This window comes from Hydra vulgaris, chromosome 13, assembly GCF_038396675.1.
Source record: "Hydra vulgaris chromosome 13, alternate assembly HydraT2T_AEP".
In the NCBI taxonomy this organism is placed as follows: Eukaryota; Metazoa; Cnidaria; class Hydrozoa; order Anthoathecata; family Hydridae; genus Hydra; species Hydra vulgaris.
Window position 1 is genome coordinate 53844830 of NC_088932.1, and position 21197 is coordinate 53866026.

General features: G+C 25.6%; 1 protein-coding gene across 1 annotated transcript in view; it reads left to right on the forward strand.

The window, feature by feature from the left end:
• The first annotated feature begins 255 nt into the window (after positions 1-255).
• LOC100203483 (casein kinase I) overlaps positions 256-21197 on the forward strand; it is a 41120-nt gene continuing 20178 nt past the window's right edge. The window contains exons 1-5 of the mRNA XM_065816840.1: positions 256-681; positions 11561-11601; positions 11917-11986; positions 16396-16544; positions 16727-16961. Coding sequence (XP_065672912.1) covers positions 501-681; positions 11561-11601; positions 11917-11986; positions 16396-16544; positions 16727-16961 — 676 coding nt within the window. The 5' untranslated portion in view covers positions 256-500. The remainder of the gene's footprint in view (positions 682-11560; positions 11602-11916; positions 11987-16395; positions 16545-16726; positions 16962-21197) is intronic.

The window sequence follows — 21197 nt, forward strand, 5'->3', positions numbered from 1 at the left end:
CAAAAAAAAAATAATTTGAACGCGCATGCGTATGAAAGCATTGAAGTAATATGTCCTCCATATTTAATTTCCAAATCGAATTGGTTAATCAAAACAGACTATTATTTTATTTTATAATATAATTAGTTTGTGACTTTACGATTAATTGGAGTTTTTATGTGGCAAAAATGTTTTGGTGAATTTTTAAATGTCTCTTTTGCAAGAATTTATATTTATTTATGATTGAATTTTATACTGTACGAATCTTCTATTTACTAGATTATAATATATATATAGCACATTAATATAATTGCATATGTGTGTATATACATGTGTATATATACAAGCTAAAGAAAAGATTTTTTTAATTTTGTGGTAAAATAATACAATATTCAAACTTCACATGTGTGGTGAATTGATCACTGAAAATAAAAAAGCATTAGTAAATGCTATAGTAAAATTTGAAATTAAATGAATGTGGAAGAGATAAATTTAAATAAAATAACAGTTTAAATAACAGCATGGACCGTGAGAAAGATTCTCATAGAACTAGTGTTCCTCCTCGGCTGCAAAGTTCTTCCAGTAGACCACGTCATGGAAGATCCAGTGGAAGTGGTTCGAATTCAGGAGTTTTGATGGTTGGTCCAAATTTTCGTGTTGGAAGAAAAATAGGTTGTGGTAATTTTGGAGAACTTCGACTAGGTATTACTTTGAAGTTTCTAACTTGTTAAAATATATTTAATGTCTATATATATTTTGTTATATATATAGTAAATATTTAATATATGTATATATGTATATATATATATATATATATATATATATATATATATATATATATATATATATATATATATATATATATATACATATATATATATATATATATATATATATATATATATATATATATATATATATATATATATATATATATATATATATATATATATATATATATTATGCATACATGCATACATATATGTGTGTACATGCACACACATCTGTCTTAACCCACACCCTGTTATATTTGTATATATATATACATATATATATATATATATAAATATATATATATATATATATATATATATATATATATATATATATATATATATATATACATTTATATACATATATATATATATATATATATATATATATATATATATATATATATATATTGTAATATATATATATATATATATATATATTGTAAAATATATATATATATTGTAATATATATATATATATTGTAATATATATATATATATTGTAATATATATATATATATTGTAATATATATATATATATTGTAATATATATATATATATATATATATATATATATATATATATATATATATATATATATATATATATATATATATTGTAATATATATATATATATATATATATATATATATATATATATATATATATATATATATATATATATATATATTATGCATACATGCATACATATATGTGTGTTTATGCACACACATCTGTTTTAACCCACACCCTGTTATAGTTGTACTGAAGCCCAGTAGATAGCTATTTAAGTGTGTATATGTATGTATGTAAAAAACTTGTTTGTTTTTTTTGTTTAACTCAACCAAAATGTTTTATAAAATTACAATTCCATAATTTTAGTATAATTTTCCACAAAAAATAATAAAAAATTTTATGAAAAGGTAAAAACTTACTTTGTACAGCACAAAAAGTGATTTTATATAATTTTTCTATAAACAAAGAACATATTCTTAATAAATTCTATCTATAAAAAAACCAAAAATGTCATTATAAGATTCAGTAGCAATGAAAAAAGTTACAAAATAATAATTAAAAAAAATTATGCAAAGGAGCATTTGTCAAATATCAAAAAAGACTTTTTGGCAAAAAAAAATTTTAATACAACTTGCTTTGTCTTTAGTTTTCTTCATCAAGCAAAAATTATTTCTGAGTATCTTATGCACATATAGAAGTGTCAAATATTCCTTTGAAACTCTATTTAATGAAGATTAGCTTCATTCATTAGTATATTTTATTCTTACTTTTTTCAGCCACCCTGTCACCCAAAGGCAGCAGAATTTTTTTTGGTCATAAAAGAATGTTTGAACTGAAGTTGCATCTTCAATACCGAGTGGACTGAAGTTGCATCTTCAATACTAATTGGTATTTTTGATTGGACCTTCAAAGTTTTCACTTATTTTAGTTAGGTTTACTAACTTCCAGAATAAATGCTAGAATGCAAATGCATTCTAGAAAAAATGCAGCAAATAAGGATCTTTTTAAATGCATAAAAATTATCACTGGCTGTGTTAAAAATTCTTGTCCATAAAAAAATTAAATTCTGCCTCAATTCTGTTATTTTGATTCTGGTATCATGGGTAACAGTGAATTTTTTGGGCCTTTTCTTTAATTTCATACAATTTTTTCTTAAAGTTATTTAAGATTATTGATTTTTATTTTGCCCATATCAGTTCTGGTCTCTAAGTTTTTTTATCAGAAATAGCTATACTTCACCTATTTAAAATCTCCTGAACAAAGGATGTTTTGTGTACAATTTTTAGCTTTAAGTAATTACTATTTTCGATAAATATTTAAAAAACATATTACACATTTTTTGTTAAACTTTATATGGGCAAACAGCAACATTGTAAAAAGAAACTATTTTCAAAATATAAGTAAATGACAATGAATTCTGAAAATCAGATTTTTTTATAACAGAAAAACTATTTGTTTTATTATCAAGAGTTTGTCAGATTTAACTGTCAAGATATGACTCCCAATAGTTTTTTAAATTTAGACACTATAGAAATTTATTTGTTCAATAAACATTAGTAACAAGTAAATATCAAACCATATCATACAAAAAAAACCATGAGCATCTAATGGATGAATAAGAGTAAGTAATTTAGTCAGGAATTTACAAATGGCATTAGCAGTATTAGGATCAAATACAGGGCTCAAATTAATGTGGTAAGAAGGGGTTGCATTAGTATAAAACTGTATCTGTATCTTTAGTACATTAGTTCACAATTGTTATTTTTAATATCTCTCATACTTAATATTATCTATGATTTTCTCGTTTGTTAGATTTTAAAATAGCTTAAGTTACTAGTTATAATTCGTAGCCTAATTTAAAGTTTAGGTTGTAGTTATAGTGTAAAGAGCAAGTTATAATGTAATGAGCAAGTAACATACTTAATACCATTACAATATTAATTTTAATAATTGTTTTTACTTAACATTATAGTTTTATTATTATTTTATACAGTTTATAGCATTAATAACATAAAACACGTTTAAAATAAAACAAATTAAATAAATAAAATTGTTTTAATTATATAGCATTAAAAAATTATTGTCATAAAACTTTTTTAAGCTTTAAATTTGCGCAAAAACATGCTATGTCTATAGACCAAATGAGTAAGATTTTTCATTTGCTAAAAATGAATTCATTTTTAGCAAATGAATATTGATGTAAGTTAATTTAAAATATAGCTTTAGTACTAAAATTAATTTATTTAAGTCATTTTTACGCTTCCAAAAGTTACGGTTTTTCTCATTGCAGAATATTATTTTAACCATGAATTTATTTGCATAATTCGAATTAATTTAGCATAATGATATAAATAAAAATATGGGGGTCATCCATAAAGCACATCACCCAATATTTGTCAATTTTTAACCCCTTACCTCCAGTCACAAACAATCACATATACCCCTCTCTCTCCTAAACTGTGATAGCAGTTTTTACATATAAACATAAAAAATATTTTAAAAGATATAAATATTTTTCAGCATTTTTAAAATTCAACCTAATGAAAATAAGGCAATTTGAAAAAGTGTAAGAAGTGTAAGTAAAAACGTCGACAACCCAAAGATTTTCTTATTTAAATGACTCAAGTACGTATTAACAAAGTTGCAATTCTAAAATAATTCTTTAAAGTTGCTTTTGGTCATGTGGAAAAACTGTTTTCGATTTGATAACATTCATAAACACTATGAAAAAACACTAAGGAAGATTGCCACCAGTTTTTTAAAATTTTGATTATTAATTATTTTTAATGAATGAGTTTGGTACTTTTGCAATTCTTTTGTTGCATAACTTTAATTCTTAATAATAGTTTTTGAAAATCCACGATAATAATTGCTCAGTAACATAAGTTAAATATATAGTATCAAAAAAGCAAGTTTGTTTTCCTTAGCCAGTCATCTCTGATAAATTTTTATATATTTTTCAGATTGGTATAGAGTTCTCAACATCTTGTGAAGTTTTTAATACTAACTGCTTTACTGATTTGCAAAAATCAGACCTAAAAAATGCAATTTTCTTGTTTTCCTTGTTTTTCATGTATCGTTATTAAGTGGCATTTTCAGCAATAAGTTCGCTCTCTTGTGGCCTGACTCAAAACTTTTTAGCTTATTTTATTCTTTAGATTAACAGTTTTCATACAAAATAGCTAAAAGTTTAATTTACAGTTTAAATAGGCAAGTATTTGATAAAGTTGTTGCGCATGTAACATAAGTTAAAAATGGAGTTGCCCACATATTATAATAAAATATTTGTTAAAAATATTTTACATATATGTTTTTCCCTAATAATTATAATTTAAAAAATAATGAAATGATTAGTATCCAAACTGAGACTAAGTATACATTTAATAGCTTTATATTTTACTTAAGTCCATCAGTTTATAATATAATAATATATATTCTAAGTGAATTATAGTTTTATTTTGTATTTTGCAAACTAAAAGCAATTTTTTATTGCATCAAATCATTTTAAAGCAAACTTAAATGATTCAACTAAAAAGGTAAAAATGATTTATGAAGAGGAAGTGGAACTGCTTTGCAATACTGCTGATGATGAATGAATGAGCATGCTAGTGTAATGACTATGCTTTTATTCACTTAAAAAACAATTGTTTTCGATTAACTTAATTTTTTTATTTTTTTATTGTACTTACGATGTTTTCCATTTGTCTAGCTTAACACTTTAAATTTAACAATTTAAAAATTGCAAGGCAAACTTAATAAAAAATTTATATACCTTCAAAAAAAGAAAGTTAAAATTTTTAATTTAGCAACTAAATGTTTTTGATTATTGGAATAACAGTAGTTTTGAGACAATTTTAACAATTTTTTGTTTATGGTATAAAAAAAGTGCAAAAATATTTAATAAGCAAAAATACAGAGTGATAAAAAATATACAATATTTTGACAAAATACAACAGCCAATTATTTAGTTTAATAAGAAATTAGTAATTCCGCAAAATAAAAGTAAACCTTTTTATGTTTTCCTAAGATAATCTTTTCATATTATTTTGAATCAAGGAAAACAAATGATTTTAAAACTGCGAAAAAAAAGTTTTTCTTTTTTCTTAGTGGGTGTTTCATTTAAAAGTCAAAAGTTAGTATTTTTAAAACCCGCTAAGAAAAAAGTAGAACTTTACTTTTACCTTAGTAGGTTGTTAAAAAACTATCATTTGTTTTGGGCATTTCAAAATAATATGCTCAAACGGCTGTACAGAGAAGTGAAAAGTTTTATTGAAAAATAATAAAGTTTACAAAAACTTATATTTTATTAAAAAATTATTTTTAAGTAATGATTTTTTTAAATCACCATTTTTTTTGTTGATTATCAGGGTTTATAGCAATAAGACCCTATAAAAGATTTCGCTAACACACTAAGTGTAATGCATAAAGTGACAACATGGGCAAACACTTGGAAAATAGAACTTAATCGAAACAAATGCGAAGTGTTGACTATCAAAAAATCACCCAATGCACTAACTTATAAAGATATGTTAAATTTACAACAAAAAGACAACAGTTGTATGCACCTATCATCGTCTAACCAAAAACAAGATCTTGGTATACTCATAACATGTAATCTAAAATGATTAACAAAATTCAAACACGCAGCAACCAAAGCTTATCAACACTAGCATCGCCTAAAAGATAATGCAGTCGTGGCACAGTGGTTAGAGTTCTGGCTCAGAACCCAGAAGTTCGATACTGGCTCTAGTCTAATAAGCAGCATTGGTAAGGAAGGAGGCATTAACTTCCTAGTTATATGTTCTGTGATAAGACCATAAGGACTTAAGGGGGCACCGTAATAACTACAAAAAAAACAAAAATGTTTAAATATTGGAATCCATAAATACTTAGGTCGTTAGGAAAGTTCCTAGACCTCCTCTATAAAAAAAAAAGAGAGAGTTTTTTCTAATTTTATTTTATTAAATGTTCAAAATAATGTCCATCATTATCTATACAAAGTTGCATCCTTTCAAGCCATTTGTCAAACATTTTTTTATACTCTTTTTTGGGTATACTTTGAAGTAGCTTCATTATGCAATTTTTTCGACTTTCGACGTTGGTATCGTCATCAAGATTTTTTTTATCAAGTCAAATAGCCAATAATTGGATGGAGCTAAGTCTAGTGAGTATGGTGGGTGGCGAATTATTGTAACTTGCTTGGTTTAGACAATTTGTGACGGTTTGAGTCACATGGGTTTGAGCGTTATCATGGAGAAATTTGAAATTTTGAGTGTCTGTTTTAGGTCTTTGCTTATTTATTTCGCATATAAGAGGTTTCAAACAATTTTTTATATAATATTCGCTAGTAATGGTGTCTCCCTTTTCAACATAACCCAAATAAACAACACCTGTTGTTTTGAAGAAGATGTAGAACATGTTTTTTGGCTGAAACATGTCGCATCTTACTATAGTTCTTGGACTTTCACCTTCACCTTTCACCTTTTTTTTAAGTGCGTTGTGAATGATTTCTTTGATTGTAAAACGAATAATTGATGTCAGGGCTTCAATTATATCATGTGTTGCATGTGGATTTTCTTCAATAATGGCTCACACATGTTTAATATTCTCAGCTGTATACGTGGTTTGGGGGTGCCCTGAGCAAGGATCTTCTTCGAGACTCTCTCTCTACATCTTTAAATAAAGTAGCCCACTTGGCAACTACTATATTTTGGAGTTTGGTCACCATGAACTAAAACCAATTCATCGGTTATGGCTTGTGCTGAAACTCCAAGTAGAACACGGATTTTAATATATGCTCGATATTCAAATTTTTCCATTTTTAAATTTTTTTTTTTAAACGTATATAATAAAATTTGAATAAGTTTTTTAATAAACATTCAAAATATTTCAACAAGTCCTTAAAATGTTCATAATTAAACACAGTTTAAAATGATAAATATTTAGTTATTAGTCTCATTGTATCTTTATAAATGAAGTTCAATGAACTACTCTAATGACCTAAGTACTTAAATGTAAAATCTAACTGTGGTGACTGTCCTGGTCACTCTGGTGCATTTACAAAGAATCAAGAGCAACTAATCAAACAGTCATCACAAAACTGTCATTAAAGAGAACATTTCTTCTTAAACTGAGTAGTTGAGACTTGGAATTAACTACCGAATGTTGCCAAAAACTCTAAAATAACTAATGCATTTAAAATTGACTATGATGTCCACATAAAAACAATATAAAACTGTACATGTACAATCCAACTCCACTTTAAGCTTAAAGCAGAGCTTATTATAATTAATATTATTATTTTTATTAATATTTTATATATATATATAGATAGATATATATAGATATATAGATATATATAGATATATATTCTTAATAGTAACCCTAACTTAAAAATCAATAAAGCTGATTTTACAAAAAAAGGACATTTTTATGACCAATTCAATGAAGTGCATCGATTTTCTCAAATCTTTTTATGTTATAACTTTGAAAAAAATGTTTAAAATTGTATAGTGGAGTCAAACCAAACTTTTATAAAAGATATGCTGACAATATTTTTGCAGCATTTCCTTCTAAAATTCATGCTTCCAGTATTCTTGATTGCATCAATACCAGACACAAATCGATTTCTTTCAAAATGGAAAAAAAGTAGCATCCAAACTTTTCTTTTTAGATGTAACTGTATTCAAAACTAATAATTCCATTTTAACTCCATTTTTTCATAAAAACACTTACTCTGGACTTTGTACTAAATTTTATAGTTTTATCTCTTTTGCATATAAGATAGGTCTCATTAATTTTCATTGATTAGGCTTTCAAAATTAAAAACTCAAAATATGGTTTATATATTATATATATATATATATATATATGTAAATATATATATATATATATATATATATATATATATATATATATATATATATATATATATATATATATATATATATATATATATATATAATATATATATATAATAATATATATAATAATATATATATAATAATATATATATATATATTTACATATATATATATAATATATAAACCATATTTTGATTTTTTAATTTTAAAAGCCTAATCAATGAAAATTACTGAGACCTATCTTATATGCAAAAGAGATAAAACTATAAAATTTATATATATATATATATATATATATACAGCATGGAAAATAACGGCCGGTCAATGATCGCCTCATATGATTTGCTTACTTTAATTTCTAGCGGGTTGTTAAAGTGTAAAGAATTTAAAGCAAATTTTTCTTTAATCTTTTTATTTTTCAATACTGCCTGGTTTTTATCTTCGTTTTAAAAACGTTTGAATAATATAATTCAATATTTAAAAATTAAAAACTTGTTTATAATTTATATCAATATAATTCAATAATTAAAAATTAATTATTTAATAATAAGTTTATATTATTAATTCTGCTACTTATGATATATTTAAGTATGAATTAAATTTATCGTGGTGAAAACTTTTATCTAATAATTATTGTATGTTAATAGAAACCAGTAATTTTTCTGCTTTAACCACCCTGAACTCATTAATTCGCTCTGTTGACGAAAGTATTGCACATAATGTACCCAAAATATACATAACGTCGTAAACTATAATCATTAAGTTTTTTGCTTAATTAGTTTTATTTTACCAAAGGTGAAAATCCTTTTTTCTTAAATGATTGAAGTTCTTATTTTATTATAAAAATTTTTAAATTATTTTAATAATAACACAGGTCAACAAAAAAAAAATTTTTTTGTGGTGCCGAGCAAACAATTTGTTTTTTGTATAGCATTTCTCATTTTGATTTCAAATATGCAACTCTTTTTTTACCATCAGGTCAAGTTATAAAGATATTTAGGTTCAAATCTTAAGTATTTAGGGTAAAGTCCCTAATATTGTCGAAAAAAAAGTTATTCAAAAGTATGTCAACCTGGGTCTCAAAAGAAGCGTATTTTCATAGAGATTTTAAAAATGTTATTAATTTTTAATAAAAATAAGTATTTTGTGTTTTTTTGGTGAATAAATTTATTTTTACTTTTTTTTAAGAGTCTTTAGCATTTTTTCACATAATTTTTTTGTCAATAAATTTTAAGGAAAAATATTTATGTTTTCTAAAATCTCTATGAAAATACGCTTCTTTTGAGACCCAAATGTGTAATATGTCATAAATTGTGCATTTAACTATGAATGTTTTTGTAAATTTAATAATTTTTATAGTGTTTCATTAAACAAAATTATTTAATGTTTTAAAATTTAATTTTAAAATTTAGTTTTAAAAATTTGTTTCATTAAACAAATTGTTTAATATTAAGAAGTCGAATGTTTAAAATAGTTTAAAGTATTAAATATTCAGTTTAAATAGATCTGCAAACAAGAATTAGTAATATTATTATTAACTAATTAACATTAGCGGTTTTTGAAATGATTCTAATGAGCAAGAGATAAAAAATGTGAGAAAGTTTTTCTTTTTTAACCTCAAAGATTTTGTTATTATTCAAAGTTATTATACGCAATTAAGAACATAATCTCAACTTTATTTAATTTCTTATTTGCGTATAATAACTTTGAATAAAAACAAAATCTCTGAGGTAAAAAAAGAAAAACTTTCTCGCATTTTTTATCTCTTGCTCATTAGAATCATTTCAAAAACCGCTATTATAGAAAAAAAAAGCATAAACACGCAATTAGTAATTTTAAATTTATCTATTAATTTTTATATATATGTATATATATATGTATATATATATATATATATATATATATATATATATATATATATATATATATATATATATATATATATATATATATAAATTAATAGATAAATTTAAAATTACTAATTGCGTGTTTATGCTTTTTTTTTCTATAATAGGATTATTAAAAATATAAATATATTTAGTAAAGATCTTTTTTATTTAAGATGGTAATTTTTATAGTTTTTTATAAAAGTACTTAGTAGTTTAGATTTGCGAACAAGAGTTAATAACATTATTATTAACTAATTAACATTAAGGGTTTTTTGAAATGATTTTAATGAGCAAGAGATATAAAATGTGTGATCATTTTACTTCTATTACTTCAGAGAGTGAAGTTATTTTATTATTAATCGAAATTTTTGTATGTAAGTAAGGACATTATTTGTACTTTTTTTTTTTTCTTAATTCAATCTTTTTATTTATTTTTGCTGTAGCTTTTTGCACCATTTGTGAAGTCATTACAATTAAATGAATTATTTTTAAATAAATTAAAAATTATCAATTGGAAGTTTGCACTTTTAAAATAAGCATTGATTAATTTTATTCAAGTTTTTACTCCCTCTGTTCTGAAATATTGTTCTGATTTGCATTCAAAGTAAAGAATTATTAAAAATAAATTTTTATTAATTTTTTTATTTTTTACTATAAAGTATATTATATGTATATTTTATTTATATATTTTATATATATTTTTTATATAATGTGGTAGTGGTGTAGTGGTAAGAGCGCTCGCTTTGTAAGCGAGAGGTTCGGAGTTCGACTCCCACCACGTCCCTGGAAGTACCGCGCTCAACTTAGTTTCTCCGCGCAGCGGCCTTGCTCGGCAAGGTTTGTGTTTCGGAGTTTAAGAGTTGAGAGAGGGTTGCACCACGAATAACAATTAAAAAAAAATTAAAAAAAACACAAAAAATAAGTAGCCTCCTCGACTGTAGTGGCCCCCCTCGGGCCTTGGGGAGGTGAATAATCTAAAAAAAAAAAAAAAAATTAATAAAATAAAATAATATCCATTTTATATAAAAAATAAAAAAAATTAATATATTTTCAATAATTCATTACGTTAAATGCATAATGTATTTCGGAACGGAGTATTTCGGAACAGAGAAAGTATTATTATTAAAATAATACAAATTCATTAATTTTCAAGCATTACCTTATTTTTGTATTTATAAAGTTCAATCATGAAGAACTATTACGCTGAAGAAAGTTAATAAATATTTCTTATTTTTATGTATTATATATTAATTATTTTATATATATATATATATATTTATATATATATTAATATTGGTTGTTATAAGAATCACCCTTATATTGTTTTAATACTGACATCATTTATCATTTGACTACTATAATATATAGGACTCTTATTTGCATATCACTTTAATTCACAGTTCTTATTTGCGTATCACTTTAATTCACAACAAAAAACAATTTGTCAGTATAAATATCTAAGATAACTTAGATAATAGTTAAGTCAGCGTAGTATGATAATGTATGACTTATCTCTGATGTTTTATGATCATTTTTCTAGGGAAAAACTTATACACAAATGAGCATGTAGCTATCAAATTAGTAAGTTGTTGCATGCTTTTTTTTTTAATCTTAAAATTTTTTTATGTACTCTATCTATCTTATCTACTGTTGAATGGTTTTACAATCGCAAGTTTATATATTAGGTTGTTTCATTTTACTTTTGTTTTTAGCTATTCTTGAATATATATATATATATATCTATATATATTAAATATATTTGTGAAATTTTTTTGTTTGTTTTTTAAGAAAAAATATAGAAATTTTAATAATTAATTTAAAATTACCAGCAATAATTTTTTTTTTTAATATTGTTAAATGGTTATTGTGAACTTAATCAAGTTTAATTTTGAACAGGAACCGCTGAAAACACGTGCACCACAGTTACATCTTGAATACAGATTTTACAAAGCTCTTTTGCAATCAGGTATTATTTTCTGTGTTCCTAGACTTATTTTCTATTTTCCCAGACTTACTGAAGACTAATGGGTGACAACTGGAAAGTTAAACTGGATTTAAAGAGTTCAAGGAAGTAGAGGAAAGGCTTAAAAAAATGACCAAGACAAAAATTAAAAGGCTCAAGCTTATGTTTGACTATAAAGAGTTTCTCAACAACTGGCACCAAAAAAGTTCTGCAAAAAACTGTACTAATGTAAAACATTAAAACTGTACAACTGTTAAACATTAAAAAAAAGATAAAAATTAAATAGAGAAAAAAAAATTCCAAAACATTCTGACCAGCAAAAAGCAGTTGCTAGAACTAAGTGCAGTCGATTGTGTCAAATTCAAAAATCGTAAATCAATTATTGATGATGAGTTATAAATCAGATTAAATCACTCTAGTATCAATGGAAATATATTTTATACTAGCGATATAAAATCTGCTCCATCTAGATTAAAATACCAAACAAAACAAAAGTTTCAACAAAAAAATAACTTCTATGGGTTGCTTTTTCTGAAAATGACATTACTTAGCCTTATTTTGTGCTTAGCAGACTGGCTGTAAATCAAGAAATCTACCTAAACAAATACATCAAGAAGAGATTTATTCAATTCATCAATAAGTATCATTCAGATGCATATCTTTTCTGGATTCATCTGAATTTATTATATGTATTCTCCATGTGTGTTCTGGAGAATATGCATTGTATATGTGTTCTGGCCCCATTTGGCATTGTCTCACTATGCAAAAACAGTAATCACATACCAAGACAAGAAAAATGTGTATTTTATTAAGAAAGCAGATAACCTTGCAAACTTGCAAGAATGTTGTCCCATCGAAAATTTTTGAAGTATTTTGAAAGGCCTTGTCTACAAAGATAATTGGCATGGAGGCAAGTCTTAAATTTTGCTCAAGAATCAAGTATTGCCTTAATAAAGTTGATATTGAGCTCACATGGAGTTTATCCTTGACTTTGTCAACTAGTCTATACCATGTCTAGTTGACAAAGTCAAGGAATGGTTTAATTGAAAATAACTGATTATATAGATAAAAACTAGAATAAAAATACCTTTTAAAACTTTTTTCCTTTTTGTTTTACATTATACCCTAAAAGAGATATGTCTTTAAATCCATTCTCGTTTTTCAGTTGTCACCTGTTATGTACTGAAGATTAAGTATGTACCGGAGACCAAGTATGTACTAAAGACTATGTATGTACTGAAGATTAAGTATTTACTGGAGACTAAGTATGTACTGGAGACTAAGTATGTACTGGAGACTATGTATGTACTGAAGATTAAGTATGTACTAGAGACTAAGTATGCACTAAAAATGTTGCAACTTTTGTATATATCTTATTTAAACATAGTTCATTCACCTACTAATATTTTTAATGTTTTGAAACAAAATAAAAATAAAAGCAAGAGTGTAAAATTTATGGGAAAGTTTTTTTTTTTTTTTTTATATGATAAAGTTATAACTGTTTACATATTTACATATGTATGTATTTGTGTAGGGTTCCTGTAGAGCTTGAATTACTATCTTTTATGTTTTATTGATTTTTTTTGCCTATTTTCAAGGCAATGGTCTGTTTTTTAAGTATCTAAATACCTGCATATTTGAAAGTTAATGTTTTATTTTTAAGTTGCATACATCTTTTTATTTGATTTAATTTTTTCAATCTTTAATTTTTGTTTGTTCATTTAGTAATAATATGTACTATTACAACTATTACATACTGTTTTTTGTTTACTCTCAAAGCTTTATTATATAACTATTTTTTGTTCACTCTCAAAGCTTTATTTAATTCATACCAATATTATATATCTAATCAAGCTTTTGACCTAATTCCGAAGGCATTTTTTTTTACTTAGTCAAATATTTTTTACTTAGTTACTATTTTTGAGTTGTTTATTTTCATTAAAATTAATTTTATTACTATTAATTTTAGCTATTTATTTCAACATCTCATAAACTACTTTTTATAGAGTCGACATTATTTTTATGTCATTTTATATGAGATAAATCACTAAGATATATTTGAGTTTTTTTTAAAAAAATAGTACTGGTTTTTTAAACTGTTTAGCATTATATTGATTTAAAATTAATTTTTAGTATTGTTTTAAAATATATTAGTATATTTTTATTAATTTAAAACTTGTTTAATATACTTTGAGTTTAAAATTATAACATACATTTTTCATATAAACTTTTTTTAACGTAGAATTCTATTTAGTTCAAAGTTTAATCCTATTTACAGCAGCATTAAAAAGGTAAAAAAAAGAAAGTTTTTAAGATATAATTAAAAAAAATTATTAATAAAAGATTGTTATATCTGTGACTTCCTCATTAAATTGCTTTTTGATCAGTTTATAAAAATAACTTATTTTGTTTTAGTGTTTTATTTATGTTTAATATACTTTAAATGTGTTTAATCTCTGATTTTTAAATTACAAGACTAAAAAAACATCAAGAACGATTATTTATTACGATTTTTATGATAAAATTAAGAAAAAAGTCTATAAAAAAAATATAAATTAAACTAGTCTGTCAGGTTCTGTAAAATGGTTTATGGTAAAACCAGGGCCAGAAGCCAGGATCATGTAAATTAGATAAATTGATCTTAAAAGTGCTATATGTAATCCAAAATCTAAAGCTAATAAATATTTAGTGTATAAAATCATAAAAAATATTGTTGTATAAAAAAATGACATTCCATGCTTTTAGTTATGGTGAGTTGCCCTTTAGAAATGTTTTTAATAGTTAATTCTCAGTCTCCTATCTCTTAAAACATAAACTCAAAGCAAAGGTAAATGGAAAACCGCAGATAAATGCAACATTGCCAAAATTAACAGAATTTGAAGGTAGTTTTTTATTCAATTTAGAAAAACTTATAAAGTGATAAGCTATGAAGCTTTTTTTAGTATTCTTTAAGTTAAAATTTATTGTATAAGCTCTTTTATAAGCTCCATATTCTCATTTAACTAAATCTCATATCCATATCTTTTGGAAAATCTTCAATAGCATCATTAACAAAAGGTAAAGTCTAACATTCTCTTATTCAAGGGACTGATCTTATTACCTCTCACAAGGATAAAGCTGAACTATTTGCAAAGAACTTTTCCTCTAATTCAACTCTTGAATCTTATGGCCGTACTCATTCCAGTATAATAAGTTAACCCATTGTTAGACATTCAAATCACTTCGGCTTCCGTTGCTAATGTCATATCTCAATTGAATTTTTCGACGGTTTGTGGTAGAAGACATTATTCATATCATTGTCTTACAAAAGTGTTCTCCAGAACTTTCTTCATTTTTCTCTAAACTACTAAGTGTTTGACTGAATCCAGTTCCTACCTCCTGGCTTCTATCAAAATGCATTGTAAACGTAGTTGGACCCGGTCTATCTGCTAAGCTTGAGCCTCTTTCCCATTGTCATAAAGTTGCATCTCTTTTTTTTTTCTACAAATACTATCATGGTTGCTTCTCATAGAAGCTTTCATCTCTAGTTCCATCAACTAAAACTCATTCTCGCTTGACTTGTCAGTCATCAAAGTGTAATGCTCTTACTGTATCTGTCCCTGCATGCTCCAAAAACTTTTATTCGTCTAGCTTTTTTCCCTGCACTTCAGCCCTTTGGAACTCTCTCGCATCTTCATATTTTCCTGACTCATACAACCTTCAACTTTTTAAGTCTTCTGTCAACCGTTTCCTTGCTCTATAACTCTATTCTTTTTTTCTAGTAACTCCCAACTTAATAGTGGTTGCTTGCAGCCTTGTTGGCAGTGAATCAGAATTAAAAAAAAAATAATTCTGTAATCATGTTTAAGTTTACTAACATGTTTGATTTCTTTTTAGATTTTAGTTCATTTCTTTTTAGATTTTAGTATTTTTATTTTAAATAAAAAAGTTTTAGTTAAAATAACAACCCCTAGTTCCATAGTTGATTGTTCACTTTGCACCCAATGAATTTATGAAAAACTTTGTAAGTATGCTCTATTTGCTTTCTACTGTAGTCTCTGTGTTTTCGTAATTAAAATTTTTATGCTACAAAAAACTGGGGTTCAGTATCACATCAAAGTAAGTGTTCTATTAATAATATGTAATTTACATGCTAAAGCATTTTGTTTAGGCAGTTTTAGAGTATGTATAAATATTTAGGTTTTAGTCTTCTGCAAGATTTTTTGCTGACTCCAACATTTTTTCAACAAATTGAAAAATATATTTTTTGTACATGATAACTCTAAGAATCTATATGAATATAAAACCTGTAGCAGAATGTGTGTATATAGAATTGGTGTGTATTAAATCTAATGCATTTAATTTTACCATGCTCTATGCATAAATTCTATAATAAAAGTATATGGCTATAATAGAAGTTTTTAATTTTATAGAAGGAATGCCTCAAGTCTTTTATTTTGGACCATGTGGTAAATACAATGCTATGGTAATGGAATTATTAGGACCAAGTTTGGAAGATTTATTTGATCTGTGTGAAAGACAGTTTACTATGAAAACTGTTCTTATGATTGCAATGCAACTGGTATTGCTATTTATGTTTTTCTTAATAAATAAAAAATTTAGTAACTTTAGTAACAAAGGTAATAAGAGAAAGTGTTACGTAACTTTTAATTTTTGGAATTTAAGATTTTTTAAAGTACAAAATTACCCTTACATTTTATTTACTTTTTTTTTCTTTTACTTTATAAAAACTTTTTTCTTTAGATTCGACGTGTTGAGTATGTTCATTCTAAGCATATGATATACAGAGACATTAAACCAGAAAATTTTCTAATTGGTCGACGCCAGAACGGCACTGAGAAATTAATATTTATAATAGACTTTGGATTAGCAAAAGAATATATAGATCCAGAAACTAAAAAACATATTCCTTATCGAGAACACAAAAGCTTAACAGGAACAGCACGCTATATGAGCATTAATACACACTTAGGAAAAGGTATGTTGAATATATAGAATTAAATGGATCATAAAAATTTTGAGACAGTATTTTACATTTAATAAAATTGAAATCATTTTAAAAATAATTTTTTTTTCTTTATAAAGAAATGTTTAAAAAAAGTTTGACTTTTTTATAAATACAAAGTATTTTTGTTTTTATATGCATTTAACTGCTAACTGCAGAAAGCCAACTAGTCCATAAAACCAGAATTTACAGGAAAGACAAAATAATATTTTGACCCTTATTTTCAAACTTGAGTTTTTCAATTTTTTCCCTAGTTATTTAATGGTTAGTACAGGTCTAAAAGATATAAAGATAATTTTTAATATTTATTTTGTTGGTAGTGCAGAAAATTTTTTTAAACATAGACATGATCCCTTTTTACAGTAATTTAGGTTTAAAAATGAAAAAGACCTGTTAAAATCTTTAATTTCATTATTTCATTCTAAAATTGAAGCTTTTCTATCGGAATATAGTTCAAAGTTTTTTTTTATATCCTCATTTTTTGACTAGTTGATGTGTAATTTATTAGTTTAGCTTTATTAGTTGGTAGTTCAAAATCTTTCTTAGTGTTTCGTAAGCAAAAAAGTCACTTATCAATCCAGCATAATGCATTCAATTTCCATTGGTTCATCAGAAGAAAGTGACATCTCACAGTATTTTGAGATTGTAAACATTTTGTTAGGAATTGCTATATTTTTCCCATAAGAATAATTGCTTAAACATGTTCTCTTGTAAAACTAGTTCCACCGGGTCCTATAATCAATCAAAACATCAAATGACATTTTCTTCACAGCACAATATATATATATATATATATATATATATATATATATATATATATATATATATAGAGCTATAGTTTGTTGTCTTTGGGAAGAGCGGAAGGAAAAAAGTGATTCTTAAAAAAAGATTTGTTGCAATTAAAAATTAAATGCTTTAATTTTTTTGGCAAATGTTTTTTAAATGACTTGCTCAAGTATTTGCATGTAGGTGAGTGCAAAATGGCTTCTGCCGGAATGCACTTTCCAAATGGAGAAGGCTCATGTAGATGACTTCAAGATTTAATGTTAAAGTTTTTGTGTGTATATATATTTACACATGCACTCACACAAGACATTAAAATTCACAATCACTTAAAAAATTGTAAAGTCTGACCTTAATTCTAGTCTTCGAATTCTCAGTTAATTAAAAACCGTTAACACTTCATGTAATGAAATAGTAAATTTATTACATTGTAAAAGTTAATCAATAACAAAACAATGAATTAATGACTGCAAAAATAATAACAGTCAAAACTTACAAGTTTTAATTTATGGTTTGTCTAAAACACCAGTTAATTCAAGTAATATAAATAAAAAAATTGTTATAATCACTAAAGGTCCGAAAAATATGTGCAGTAATTTAAAAACAACCAATAAAAAGCTATACTAAAGCTATTTATATATCTTTTTATTGGTTGGATATTTAAGCATATTGTGCAAAACAATAAAAAACTTTAGTTATTTTAATTTCATGTTTTGAATTAGACATTAATTAATTGATAAAAAGATTTATGTTTAAATGTGATTTAGAATTTTTTTTTTTAAATCAATTTTTTAATTAGTTTATATGATTACAATTAGTTTTTTATATGTTTTTAAATCCTCTTATTCAATTTTATTTAAATATCAGACAGTTATAGGCAATTAAGTTGACAGTTATATTTGATTTTTAAGAAAATATTTAATAAGATTTAAATAAGATTTAAAGTAGTCGCAATTTGTTTTATTTAAAATATTTTATTATTGCTAAATTTCTTTAGACTTATGTGATTTGCTGTTGTTTCATTTTCAATATTACATTGCACTGTATGCTTTATTTCTCTAGTTTTATTCTGATGATTTATCAAATGAATTAATTTACTAAAATTTAAACCATAATTAATAATAATATTAGGACTTGACCAATAGTGGGGTTTAACCAATATTAAGGAAATAGTAAGTTATTATAATAAACTAATATTAGTGACGGAGTATGCAAATGATATGTATTGCAAAAGCAAATTACCAAATCTACGTTTCGTTTAACCCTGCAGCTTAGAAACTGCGCTAGTGCCGAATATATCTCTCAAGATTAGAAACAAAAAAAAATAATTAAAAAATATTCATTTAGTATTATCTCAGCTCATAATCTTGTTTAAAAAATTCCAAAAATTTAAAAGATTGAAAAATAATAACAAAAATAGTTATTTGTAATTGGAGAAATAAAACAGTTCGTCATGGTTGGTGATAAAAAAAATTTAACAGGTTTAACAATAGGAGTCTAATGAGCATGAGTTTAGTGCGTTTCTTACAGAACTTTGTGGGTTCAGGCTGGCATGGAATCTTTTATTCCCTCTCAATGATTCCAGGTCAAGCCTCACTCTTCTCCATGGTTTTCCTCACATTGTGCTGCTGCAATTTTTAATTGAAACCGTTACTTCCATATATATTAGCAAAACAGTTCTGTTATGCTAATATATATGGAAGAAAACAGGCGTCTGTTTACTATTGCTAGAAACCATTGTAAAAAGGTTTTGTCTAATGCCAAAGCGCTTTTCTCAGGTCATGAAATCTTGTATTTCATCACAAAAATTAGGCTCTAGTGACTTCTGGAGAATCTTTAACAGTATCAATAATAAGGGCAAATCTGTTATCCCACCTCTCTTGTATGGTTCAGACTTTGTCACCTCACCTAAAGACAAAGCTGAATTGTTTGCTAAAAACTTTTCATCAATATCATCTCTTGATTCCACTAGTTGCGCTCTACCTGATTTAGCTGTCAAACAGGTTGGTCCATTGCTTGACATTCGTATCTCTCCAGCTTCTGTATCTAAAGTGATTTCCTGCTTAGACTCTTCTACAGCTTGTGTCCAGACAACATACCTGTTGTAGTCTTGCAGAAGTGTTCTCCTGAGCTGTCGTCTATACTTTCAAAACTATTTAACAAGTGCTTATCAGAGCCTTGTTTTCTGGCATGTTAGAAATCTGGCATCTGTTATCCCTATTTTCAAAAATTTTGGAGAGCGATCTGTTTTGTCTAACTACCATCCCATTAGTCTTCTTCCTATCATAAGCAAGGTTTTTGAATCTTTAATTAACAAGCACTCAATCTCTCATCTTGAATCTAATAACTTACTTTCTGATCATCAATATGGATTCCAATCTTCTTGTTCTACAGCTGATTTGCTAACAGTAATAACCAATAGGTTTTATTGTGCATTAGATAAAGGTGGAGAGGTTAAGGCCATCGGTCTTGACATTTCTAAAGCCTTTAATAAAGTTTGGCATGCTGGTCTTCTGCATAAGCTTTCTTCTTATGGTGTATCTGGCAACTTCTTTAAGATTATTGAATCCTTCCTTTCCAATCATAGTATAAAAGTTGTCCTTGATGGACAGCACTCTTCTTCTTATTCTGTAACTTCAGGGGTTGCTTAAGGTTCTATCCTTGGCCCTATACTCTTTTTAATTTACATTAATGATCTTCCAGGTATTCTCACATCTAAGGTGCCATTGTTTGCTGATGATACTATCATTTATTCTTGTCATGATAAGAAGCCAATACTCTCTGATTGCTAGGAGAGAGCATTTGAGCTTGAAAAGGATCTTTAATTCAATTTTTTCTTTCTTGGGATTCTATTCTCTATCTCTATAAATCTCAAAACCAGCCTTGTATGATATACTGTTGCCATATCTGGGGCGAATCTTCCAATGATACCCTTTTTCTTGTAGACAAGGTGCAAAAATGCATTGTAAACATAGTTGGATCTGCTTATGCAGCCAACCCAATTATCACATAGTCATAATGTTGCTTCTCTTTCTCTCTTCTAATAGTACTATAATGGACATTGATCTAAAGAGCTAGCGTCTCTTGTACTATCTACTAAAATTTATTCTCGTGTTACTCGTCATTCGAATGAGTCTTATCCTTTTTCTGTGACTGTTCCTAAGTGCTCCAAAAACTCTTATTTGTCTAGTTTTTCCCTCGAACATCAGTTCTTTGGAATTTGCTTCCTTCATCTTGCTTCCTGGTTCATATAATTTGCAATCTTTAAGTCGTCTGTCAATCATTATCTTGCTCTAAAAACTTCATCTTTTCTCTTCCAGTATTAACATTTATTTTAACAGTATTTTAAGTAATAGCGTAAGACCACACACCGTTGTTACCAAATTACATTTTAAAGACCACACACGATTGCTGCAAAATTACATT